Raw genomic sequence first — 12,872 nt, 5'->3', positions numbered from 1 at the left:
AAACCTTAGAAATATTATGATCAAAACACTGGGTGATTCTACGTTCACCAATATTTAAAGTGGTTTTGTTTGCTTGCTTTTACAAGTTTTAAACAGGCAGTAAAGTATGCCAATGATTAAGCTCAAAGTCTCTGGGTTAGATTTTCTGGATTTGAATCCAGGTTTTGCCACTTCATGGGTGACCTTAGGCAAGGTACTTAATCACTCTGTGCCTGTTTCCTCCTCTATACAAAATGTGGATAATAAAAGCCTATCACATACTGGGTGGTTTGCCTGTTAAAACTATATTACATATGAATAATACAACTAGTAAATTAATACATGAAATATCCAAAAACTCTGCCATGTTTTTGGTATTACTGATTCATAGCAAACTGCTGAATAAATGCTTGCTATTATTGCTATTATGATTTTAAAATAACCTGGTGTTACTCTTCAAACTATGTTCAGAGGTAGACCTAGCTTTCCACTAGTACTGGCCAGAAAGTAGAAAAAGATCTACTCTGATCTAACCCATAAAATGCATTTAAATTTCTAGAAGGCATGACCTTAAATGGTATCAACTAATAATAGCTAAAGCATAAAGCACCAGGTTCAATCTCAATGCACAGACTGACTACACACCTCAGTATAGTTCATTTGGTTAGTATACTGTATCTAGGCTTATCCCTAGATTCTGTGGGGCCTGGGACCACAGTACAAATGGAGGCCCACATACCATATGTCTAAAAATTTTAAAATTATCAAGCAATATAACAAGTTGTTAAATAAAATATATTCTATCCTCTTGCCTTGACAAATGTATCTTCGTAACAACCTGGAAGATTCAGGTTTGAATTTAAAATTCCTGGTCCCTCAGAGTTTTGTTCCAGGGCAGAGAATGCTGATGCACAGCTCCCAGTCTGCCACCCTTCTCTTCCTACCCCTAGCTCTGCCCAGCACTGGGAGGGGATCTCATACTCGTGTATGGATACCTGAAAATCAAGCTTCATCCACAACCCTCACAAACCAGGTGTTGTAAGTACTTTATTCTATGGATTTATTTAATTCTCACAACTCTAATTTTACAGATGAGGAAACTGTGGCACAAAAACGTTAGATGACTTGCCCAAGATCACACAGCTGTAAGTGGCAGAGGATCATCCTGCTTTTCGGTCCTCACCTCAGCTGCTAAAAAAAAAACCTGCTCTCTATCCCACAGTCACCCCATCTTGTGCAGCAATCTCATGCTACCAGACTCAGGGTGCTCAAAAAGCCAGTAGTATTAATATAGTTAGGCTGCATTATATAATCAATAGGTTATCAGCTGGACTGAGAATCGTTTACAATACTGGAAATTTGCATGCACCTTTCCGCAGGAACAAACATCGAACTTCCAAACAACATACTGGTATTAATAATAGTAACTAATACTGTTCTAAGAGCTTTATTCAGATTATTTTCATCCTCACAACAATACTATAATGTAGATACTATTATTACTGCTATTTTACAGATGAGGAAACTGAAGCACAGAGAAGATATGTAACTATTCACCAATTAATAAGTGGGAGAGTTAGGATTCCAACCTAGGCAGTCTGGCTTCAGAGTCTAACTACCAGGGCTCTTAATCATCACATTATACTACCTCAGATTGCTTATTTTACCTTTCTCAATAGATACGTGGACTAGCAGACAACTACATAATCCATTATAAACTTAACTATATACAGAGATGATTTTTAATTTTGCTACCGTTGGAAAATCCTCTAGCACTTGTCGATCCTTCTGCTTGCTCTCCATGAACCGCCAATCTGGTTCATAAAGGTAAGAGTGAAAGTTGTGTAACATTGGGACCTTTTTTTCCACACTGATGGTCATGTCATCTTCAAGAGTGTCCAAAGCTCTGAGAACCAAATAAAATATGCATACTGCATGGCTATAAAAAAGAAAAATAACTATTAATATACTAGAACAAGTACTCAAAGATATTTATCTTAAAATAACATTTAATTTGTGCCAGGTCATTTTTCTAAAACCTCCTATACTCTTAACTCTACAGAACTATAAAATGAGATCCAAAGCCTTGAGGTAATGCAAAATTCTGAGGAGTTTTTAAATCAAATATTAAGTTATAATCAATATAATTAAAAATAATGTTGATTTGTGAGACAATTTAAAGTACACAAATCTCCGATTAACTACTCTAGAGTTCATCAATTATGATGTATGTTAATAATAAGTATTTAAAAAAAAAAAAAAAACCTTTCCTGTCAAGTCGATTCAGACTTATGGCGACCCTACAGGACAGAGGAGAAATGCCCCCACAGGGTTTCCAAGGAGTGGCTGGTGGATTTGAACTGCTGACCTTTTTGTTAGCAGCCAAGCTCTTAACCACCGCCGCCAGGGCTCCAATATTAAGTACAGCACTCACTAATTAAGTTTCAGAGAAGCCACTTCATTAAAACTAAACTCCACCTTTAAAAAGTAGTTAAATTCTGTCTCAACAGAGTATATGTCCCTCTCAAAAAAAGTGAGCTGTGTTTAAATCTGCAAACCACCAAACATCATTCCAATTACTATGCTTCCGATTAGAGTAGTAAACGCCAAAAGAATAATATACTTACATTCAGATCAAGGTTATTGCATAGGGCAATTTCCTAGTAATTTCCAATATTATTAAAATATCGCCTATTAGCCAGTCCACCTGTTTCCACTGAACTTATCAAAACTTCCATTAGTTTTCTTACTTAGATGGAAGTAATGAACTTCTATAGTTTATTTATATAAAGCAAAAACCTAACAGTTTGATGTCACTAATACCCCCAGAATGGGTAACATTTAACTAATGGAGAACTGTACAGAAAAACAAGAGACCAAATGTTTACAATCAACTAATATTTTGCAGATAGAAAAGAAAGTCAAAAGACACAGTTACTATTATTGTGCATAAAGGCAACTGGTGGAAGTTCCTGTGTTTAATCTGCAGAGACAGCTTCAGAAAAATTAACCCAGTATTCTAGAGATTGCAAAGTAGTCTAAGTGAAGCCAAGAAAAATGCATGACCTACTCAGAGACAGGTTCAGCTGCCAGGACTAAAAAAAGTTATTCAACACCACCACCCTCCTGCTTTCCTGAAAGAGCTGTGCCTACAGGGACACTATTAGATGGCAAGATGCCTGGGAGGACGTTCTAAAGTAAACAAACGGGCATTTCATCCCCGAACACTCCCTTCACTCAGGCGGGGCCAAGTTTTGGCCAATCCACAAGCAAGGGACTGCAACACTCCATGCTATGTCAGAAAGTAGCGTCAAACGACTCCAAGAGCCCTGGAAAAGCTTTCTTTTCCCTCAAGTCCTATGGAACTGCCTCTGACACTCACCGCATTTCCCCATCCAGCCCCTGGATGACAGCTGCGAAACTGCGACTGGTCTGATTAAGATACGTGTAGCAAGTTTTCAAGCTGTTGCTGAGCGAGTCCTGTGGGCAGAGAAGACACACAGAGGAGGGAGAAGTCGAGGAGCAGGAATGGGGCAGGGGCAGGCGTCCGGCTGTGGTCGGGCTCCGGAGCAGGCCACAGGAGCCCTCTCCCCGCAGCCAGTCCTTGGAGGGCCAGGCGGAGGGAGGGTAGGGGCAGCCCCGCGGCGGTGTCCCTAGGCCCGCGCCTCGAGGCACCGCGGCGGGACTCAGTGCAAAGGTCCGCTTGAAGAGGGACATGGCCTTGGTGCTGCAGGCAGCTGCGGCCATGAGAATCGCGGGTTCAGCGTAGGGTTTTTCCTCCATAGACCCGAGTGGAGCTCGAAGGCGCCCACCCAGGTCGGGGCTGGCTCTCCCCCAGTACAAACACACGCCCCGTTCTGCAGGCCTGCCCCGCGGCCCCGCCTGCGCACGTGGAGGGCGGCCCGCCCTGCCCCGGCCCGCCCTGCCCCGGCCCGCCCCCACGGTAGCGCCCTCCTCCTTCCTCTCTGCTAGCCGGGACGTACAAGCTGCTAAAATAACCCCGTCAGTTCTGGATAAAGAGACCTGGTAGCGCAGTGATTAAGAACTTGGCTGCTAACCAAGAGGACTGGCAGTTTGAATCCACCAGCCACACCTTGGAAACCCTATGAGGCAATTCTACTCTGTCCTATAGGGTCACTATGAGTCTGGATCGACTTAGCAGCAACGTGTTTGGCTTTTTTTTGTTTTTTTTATTCTTGATAAGGTTGCTATTCCTCCCTTTAAACCTCTATTATCCTCTTGAAAGCTAGCTTGCTATTTCTTTTAAGATTTCTTCCTGTCTTTCCATTTGAAATTATAGTGGAGCATAGCGAGCCGTTTCCTAAACTTTACTCTTCCCTATGGAAAAAAAGTAAGGATTGTGTTGTTCCAGGGGATTAAAAAAAAAGCCGTATTTTCAATGCAAGCATATCTGAAAGAATTGCTAACTGCTTTTAAGAGAGAAAAGGGAAACGTGAAATATCTACAATAGAGGAATGGTTAAAAAATATATATGGCATATCCACTTTTAGGAAATTCCATAAAGTCATTTCAGAATGTTAATACTGAACCCCAGACCTAGGTGGGGCCCAGGTAAACTATGTTCTTTGGGGTATATTCCCTAAATTTCCTACCATGGATGCATATTATTTTGTCAAAAAGTAAAGTTTTAAAAAAAAATATGACACCATGAGAATTTCATTTTTATTACCATGTCCAATAAAGAAAAAAACTAGTGATAAAAATTAATGTTTACTGGGTACCATATATTAGTAAAATCATTTAGCAGTGTCTGGTAAATACAAATATTCAGCAAATATTTATATATTCATCGAGTATGTTAAACCAATTCACTTACTCCTTTCTCACAATGTGGAGAGGCAAGAGTTCATAGTAAAATATGAGAGAATAACAGCTATGTACTGAGATCCAAGCCAGTTCTTCATATAAAGTGTCATGAGACCACAATTATTCCTCTTGCTACACTGCCAAAGCTAACCCACAGCTACAACTAATGATTTCCTGGATGATGTCTAACCATGAGTTTCAATAAATGCAAAAGGGCAGTCATGGTTTCGAAGAGAAAGAATCTTCAAAAACACTACTCACTCATCCTTTCCAACACACCTCCTCCACTGTTACAGGTAGCAAGGTAAATAAAATTACTTCCTTACCTCCTTCACCATCATTCTTTCTCCTGTAACCTATTTTATCTCAGTACTTCACCTTACAACAATAATTTCCTCCAAATTACCAAGAAGAATGCAGGAAGATATAACTATTAAACACACTATAGAAAACACTACTCACCATAAAAATTTCCACTGTTTGCTTTCCAAGAGCTAGTGGGAAAAAAAGGTACAGCCACTACTGTCTCTCCCTAGAGACTGCTGGTGTTCTCTATTGCTAAGATTAAGTGTACTCCCAAAGAAATCTCAAGTGAGAGAAAGAGGAATGAAGGACATTTAGAGAAAGGGTATGCTGTGGTTAGAAATGCAAATCTGAACTCCCAGGACTGGGGGCTCCAGCCTTACGCTGAAACACATTTCCACAATAGCTACCAACCCTCCCCTCTGCTGTCCTACAAGACTTTAAAAAAAAACCAGACTACCTCTGAACAGGAGCGGGGTGGGGGGGGGGGGCAGAGACACTTGAGAATTGAACTAATGTAACAAGATTAATAACTACCATTTATCCAACACATACTAAGTGCCAAGCACAATATATACATTACCTTAAATCCTAACAAAATCATTTAAGAAAGGTATTACAGGCCTACAATCTACCTGAAAACTTGGCCAGATAGATGTGTAGCAGAATTCAGAATTTTTAGTGTTTTAGAAAGGTGGTAAAATGTATACAAAGAATAGGTCCCTGGGTGGCACAAACAGTTTGTGCTCTGCTTGGCTACTAACCAAAAGTTTGGTAGTTCAAATCCACCCAAGGAGCTATTTCCGTAAGATTACCATCATTGCAGGAAAAAATGTATACACAGGCCCAGTTCATATAGAGTAGCATCTCATAATTGAAGATGATGATGATTAGAATTTGGTTAGTCTCTCAGTACAGTCTCCTCTCATTCAGCTGCCAAATTAATATTCCAAAAATATTGCTTTCATCATGCCATATCTCTGCTTATAACTATTATCTATTGTACTGAATATAGCTAAGCTTTTCGACTCCATTAACAAACACTATCCACCCCCCCCAACACACCTGCCCAACTTTGTATCTCCAACCTACATTCTTCAATTCCAGCCAGGTTGGTTTCCACATACAATGCATGCTCAGTCTTAACTACATGATTTAGCCCATACTAGCCTTTCCCCATTAATCTAGTTACCGTTCTAGGTCCTATACCTTACAAAGCACTTTCATCATGTTTTCTAAAAACCTTTCCCTGTAAAACATTTCTACCTCACTAAAACTTACTTAAGACTTACCTGTCATTTCATAGGTTATCTTACTTTTATACACCTGTTCTCCATTAGAATGTGAACATGTTTAGGGCAGGCATTTTGACACTTTGTGTCCACTTTCCAAAGTGTGTTCAACTTTAAACAGAATCTGGACAATCCTCTGCTTAAAGTATCTTCATAGCCCATTACTTTAAGCAATACAGCCGGGCTAAGAGAGTGAGCTTTGGAGTCAGACTACAAGGGTCAAAACCACGTACATCACTTACTAGTTTTTGGACCTTGGCCAATTAACTTCCCTGTGCTTCCATTTCCTCATTTATAAAATAGGGAAAATAATAGTAGCTTCCTCATAGGGTTATTGGAAAGTTTAAATAATAATAGACATAAGGTATTTAAAATTGTGCCTGGCACATTAAGAGCTCAATAAATGTCAGCTATTATTATGACACCCTCTAGCCCAAACCAAACCCATTGCTGTCGAGTCAATTCCAACTCAGCGACACTATAGAACAGAGTAGAACTGCCCCATAGGGTTTCCAAGGCTGTAATCTTTACGGATGCAGACTGCCACATCTTCTTCCGCAGAGTGGCTGGTGGGTTCTAACTGCAGACCTTTTTGGTTAGCAGCCAAACGCTTTAATCACTGTGCCACAAGGGCTTCTAAAAAGTAAAAATCTAGGTGTTAAAACTCTGGCAGATAGCCTTGCAGCAGGGCATTATGATAGAAGAATAGGCCCTGAACAGGCACAATTAGGGATCTGGACTGACCACAATTTTAAGTCCACAGTGTGATGAGATGGCCTGAAAAATAAAACTCGATGAGCACTCTGATATTGGGGGTGGGGGTGAGATGGGCTAAAGAACTTTAGTTGTGTCTGGACATTTTATTTCTTTAGGGGAAAAAAATGAAGCAAATATGGCAAAAAGCTAATACCTGTTTAATCTCAGAGATGGAGGCAAAGTGGCTTGTTATATTACTTTCAGTACTTTTCTATTTGCTTGAAATATCTGGTAATTAAAAAATATATTTTTTTTAAATTAAAGTAATCTTAAGCTATGTTAATTAGAAATACAGCATCCAGTAGAAAGAAATTTAAAGTTCTGAAATGACCAGACCACACCAAAGTACTGTGTTCAATTTTGGACACTAGGCTTTAAAGAGAGTGACCAGACTGGTAAATGATCTGGAAAGAGTAACATATGAATACCTAAAGGAAGAACACAGAACATTTGGCTTGTATATCAGTATTCTTAAAGAGAATATGAGTCTTCTCTTAAAATACTTCCTGTGCTGTATTACAAAATGAGGATTAGACTTTTTGGTTCCAGAAAGGGAACAAAGGGTGAAAGCTGCAGGAAGATTCATTTCAGCTCAGTGTAAATTAACACTTCTTAAAAACCAGAACAGTCTGGAAATGGAGTGGGCTGTCTTCAGAGGTACTGAATTACCTGTCACTGGAGATGTTCAAAAGGAAACTGTACAATCACACATCTGAGATTGTAAAGCAGTGATTATTTTAGGTCACAGATAGATCCCTGTAAGAATCGGATAATAGTGGACACCTTTTCTCCTCTCAGAAAAATGCAAATATGTTTAACAACATAAACATTTGCAAATAATTTCAGGATGGTCCCAGGTAAGAAATCTTAATAACAAATCTCTTACTAAACATATATTTATTGAGCAAGGCACAGGAGGAATTTATATCTGTATTTCCTTAAAGGCAGTCCAAAAAGGCTAATCCCTTATTCCAGCCAGAAGTGATTTCTCCCTTCTGTGAATTTTTTTTATGGCTTTACTATATACTTCCATGTTTGGTTACGTTTACCTTGTTTAAAAAGCTGTAAGCTTACCACTACCGATGGTTCTGATCAGGGCCATAGTAGATGGATCTTGATAGAATGGGAGAAAAATGTAAAACAGAACTCAAATTCTTAAAAAGTTCAGACTTACTGAATGGTTGAGACTAGCCCTGAGATACTCTTTAAATCTTATACCAGAATTATTACTTGAGGTCATGTTTTAGCTAAATAACAGATTGGTTCATAAAATAAAGAATATCAGTACAACCAGAACAGAATAAATGAGAATGATGACACATTCTGAAAAATGTAACTAATATCACTGAATAATTTGTGTAGAAATTGTTAAATGGGAACCTACCTAATTTGCTGTGTAAACTTTCACCTTAAAAACAAGAAAATATTAAAAAGGAAAAAAAAAGCTATAAGCTTCTTGAGGGCAACACATCCACCTTTCACTAATTTCCAAATGTATTGACAAGCTATTGTGTTTGAAGTGCTAAAGATGCATCAAACAAGATGCCTATTTTCAAATAGCTTAAAATCCAGAATCAAATGTAGAATTTTAAATCTGACAGAAACTTTGGGAAATAAAAGCAATACACATAACCACAATACAAAGCTATGGAACTGTTATCATAAGGTGAAGCAGTGCCAGAGAACACTGTTGTGGAAAGTTAACACGTAATGGAAAAAGGTGCCTTCCTAAATTTTCTATGAACAATTTTATTGCCCTGACTAGATGGTGAGCTCTTTGAGTGTCTTGTCTGTCTATATAAACACCCTGATACGCTACACCAGTATAATGCCTAGCACATAACAGGTGTTCAGTACATGTAGGGTCACTATGAGTCGGAACCGACTCGATGGCAACGGGTTTTTGGTTTTTTGGACAACAGAGGTGCACTGGAACTAGGCCTTGAAGGATGAGGATTCTGGGCTATGAGATAAAATACAATTTTTTTCTGACAGCAAACTACAGTGTATTAATAAAGGAAACCAATTAAGAGTACAAAGAACAGTATTTGACTTTGTTACATTCCCACTGGGGCAAAAAAATGAAAAGCTTTTGCTGTAACCCACTAACTAGGCTGACTATTCAGTCAGCAATCACTTAAGTATAATAATTTTCATGTTGGAATGAATGCTTTTATAAGCATTCGTTTAACTATGGGTACAGCAGTGAGGCAGATGAAATATAAATAAAACAAGGTTTTTACCTTCAAGTAGCCAACAATCTAGTTAATCGACAGGCATGCAGATAACCAATAATTACTTGGAGGAATAAATATGTTCTATTTAAAAACTCGGAAAGCGCTGAGGAACAAAGGATTGATCAGACTGCAGGAAGCTGGAGGAGGTGAGATAACTGAGAACTGGAAGGATAAGTAAGATTTCATTCCAGAAAAGGTATTCGCGTGACAATATTGTAACATTTGCATAGTTCATTATGGCCACAAAATTCTCTCACATGTCCCCTCCCACTTAATCTACCCATATAACATCGAATTTGTTATTCATTTACCGTTGCCGTGGAGTCGATTCCGGCTCATAGCGACCCTGTAGGGCACAGAGGAACTGCCACAGGGTTTCCAAGGCTGTAATCTTTACGCAAGTAGACTGCCACCTCTTTCTCCTGCGATCCATTTACTAACAAGTACAAATAAATACCAACCCACACGGACAAAACGAAATGTGAAACATAACTATCTGAAAACCAATGTCTAGAATGGGCAGAAACATCTTAAACGCCAGAATAGATGGGGACGGGGGGACGGCATTAAAACAAACCGAGTCCTTCAGGGAGTCCTCGCAGCCGAGGCCTGATTAAGGAGAAAGGGGTCGGGGCGTTGCCCCGCCGGTGGGGTCGCCTGGGGGCTGGGGTGTACTCTCCGGAGTCAACGCGGAGCCTGCGACGTTTGGCACCCGCCCACTCGCGCCCGCCCACGCCTGCCTAGCCCTCGGCCCCGGCCCGGTCGCTTCGCGCAGCCTCCCGCCACCGCCGGGATGCAAGGATGCTCGGCACACCTTGTCTATCTGCGGTATCACCTTCCGGATGCTCCCCATCTGGAACCGCAGCAGGTTGTAGAACTCCTCAGGGCGCCCCAGGCACTTCACGAACTCCATCCTGGCGACAGGCGGCTGTGGGGTCGGGCCTCAGAGGTCACCTCTCCGGTACCTCCGGGTTCGCGGCTGCCTGGCACCAGGGGAAGTAAGAGCGAGGGGCGGGGCGGGGAGCGAAGAACGGCCCAGCTCCGCGGCGCCCCGCAGCGCTCCGCCTGCTTCCCGCCTACCTCCAACCGGCCTCCGGCGCTCGCGCGGCGGTCCATGGGCGCGCCTTGTGGACTGACAGGCGTTGATTGGTCAGGGCCGCTCGCACCAGGAAGACACCGGCCAATCGAGAGCGGAAGGAACCTGGTGTGACGACCACATCCCAGAACTTAATTGGACGAGGATAAAGAGGCACGCTATCGGGATTGGCCCTCTAAATAGGGCTGGGCATTTGTTTTCGTTTGCTGGGCACGCCAAAGGAAACTAGAGGCAGGAGCCAGCGTAACAGGATTGAAGGTGGTTCCCGGATGGAGCGCAGCCCATGAGCCCAGCGGAGAGGATCCTCGCTGGCAACATTCCGCTAAGATTTTGTCAATAAAGCGCCAACGGTGTTTACTTTTGCTTGTTCCTGCCTAGTTAGCTTTTCAGAGACGTGCGACGCTGCTGAGACTAGAGCAGAAAATATTTAAAAGTCGGGTTTAGAGGCAAGTCGTCCAGTTTTTATTACCAACAACGCACGAAAATAAAAGCTTGGCCAAGTCACCGTAAGCGCATCCCCCCCTGCGTACCAGTTCACCTACCTCCCACACCACATAAAGCCTCGGAACACCTGGGCACGCGGCCCAGCAATAATGCTCCCCTTTTTCTTTTATTTATTTTTGTACTTTAAATGAAAGTTTACAGAGCAAATTAGTTTCTCATTAATACACATTATTTTATGACATTGGTTGCCAACCTCACGACATGTCAACAGTCTCCCTTTCTTGACCTTGGATACCCCCCCCCCCTTACCAGCTTTCCTGTCCCTGCCTTTCCCCTGGGCTGATGTGCCCATTTAGTCTCGTTTTGTTTTATGGGCCTGTCTAATCTTTGGCTGAAGGGTGAATCTCAGGAGCGACTTCAGTACTGAGTTAAAAGGATGTCGGGGAGCCATACTCTCTAGGATTCTCCAGTCACTGTCAGATCAGTAAGTCTGCACTTCTTTGTAAGTTAGAATTTCGTCCTACATTTTTCTCCAGCTCTCTCCGGGACCCTCTATTGTAATCCCGCTCAGAGCAGTCAGTGGTGGTAGCTAGGCACCATCTAGTTGTGCAAAACTCAGTCTGGTGGAGGCTGTGGTAGTTGTGGCCCATTAGTCCTTTGAACTAATCTTTCCCTTGTGTCTTTCATTTTCTTCATTCTCCCTTGCTCTAGATGGGGTGGGACCAGTGGAATATCTTAGATGGCCACTCAAGCGTTTAAGACTCCAGACGCTACTCACCAAAGTGGACGGTAGAACATTTTATTTATAACCTATGTTATGCCAATTAAGCTAGATGTCCCCCTAGACCATGGTCCCCACCCCTCAGCGCAGTAATTCAGTCCATCAGGGAGTTTGGATGTAGTCTATGACACTTCCATGACCTTCCCTTGGTCAAGTTGTGCTGACTTCCTCAGTATTGTGTACTGTCTTACCTTTCACCAGAGTTACCACTTGTCTATTGTCTAGTTAGTGTTTTTCCCTCCCCACACGTCAATTGTGCTGTAGGGTTTCCAAAGAGCAACAGGTGGATTCAAACTGCCGACATTTTGATTAGCAGCCAAACACTTAACCACTGCGCCACAAGGGCTCCCTCCCCTTCCCAGTAACCATCAAAGATTGTTTCTTTCTGTGCACAAACTTTTTCTTAAGTTTTTATACTAGCTGTCTCCTACAGTATTGTCCCTTTGTGATTAACTTATCTCACTCAGCATAATGCCCTCCAGATTCATCCATGTTGTGAAATGTTTCGAAGATTCATCATCGTTCTTTATCCTTCGGTAGTATTCCATTGTATGTATGTACCATAGTTTGTTTATCCATTCATCTGTTGGTGGGCACTTAGGTTGTTTCCATCTTTTTGCTCTTGTGAATAACGCTGCAATGAACATATGTGTGCATATGTCTATTTGTGTGACAGCTCTCATTTCTCTAGGATATATTCCTAGAAGTGGGATTGCTGCATCATATGATATTTCTATTTCTAGCTTTTTAAGGAAATGCCATATCGTTTTCCAAAATGGTTGTATCATTTTACATTCCAACTAGCAGTGCATAAGAGTTCCAATCTCCCCACAGCCTCTCCAACATTCTTTATATTGTTTTTTTTTATTCCTGCCAGTAATGTTGGGGTAAGATGGTATCTCCTTGTAGTTTTGATTTGCATTTTTCTAATGACTAGTGATGACGAGCATTTCCTTATCTGTCTGTTAGCCACCTGAATGTATTCTTTGGTGAAGTGTCTGTTCATATCCATTGCCCATTTTTTAATTGGATTGTCGTTTTGTTGTACAGGTGTTGGATTTTCCTATAGATTTTAGAGATTAGATCTTTGTCAGATTTTTCATAGCCAAACACTTTTTCCCAATCTGTAGGATCTCTTTTTACTCTTTTGGTGAAGT

General features: G+C 41.4%; 1 protein-coding gene across 3 annotated transcripts in view; it reads right to left on the bottom strand.

The window, feature by feature from the left end:
• The window catches only part of FDFT1 (farnesyl-diphosphate farnesyltransferase 1), a 31,454-nt gene extending 21,089 nt beyond the window's left edge, over positions 1-10,365 (bottom strand). Inside the window, exons 1-3 of one of the 3 annotated variants that reach the window (XM_004382209.3) lie at positions 10,209-10,365; positions 3,362-3,459; positions 1,735-1,918 (exon numbers count right to left, since the gene is read on the bottom strand). In XM_004382209.3, coding sequence (XP_004382266.1) covers positions 1,735-1,918; positions 3,362-3,459; positions 10,209-10,307 — 381 coding nt within the window. In that variant the 5' untranslated portion in view covers positions 10,308-10,365. Of the gene's footprint in view, positions 1-1,734; positions 1,919-3,361; positions 3,825-10,208 lie in introns of those variants that run through there. The other 2 variants (XM_023736756.1, XM_004382208.2) reach the window with 2 other exon arrangements.
• Positions 10,366-12,872: the final 2,507 nt, after the last annotated feature.

Source organism: Trichechus manatus, unplaced genomic scaffold (genome assembly GCF_000243295.1).
Source record: "Trichechus manatus latirostris isolate Lorelei unplaced genomic scaffold, TriManLat1.0 scaffold00091, whole genome shotgun sequence".
NCBI lineage: Eukaryota > Metazoa > Chordata > Mammalia > Sirenia > Trichechidae > Trichechus > Trichechus manatus.
The sequence above is the reverse complement of the archived record's forward strand: the minus strand, read 5'-3'. Positions and strand labels throughout refer to the sequence as shown.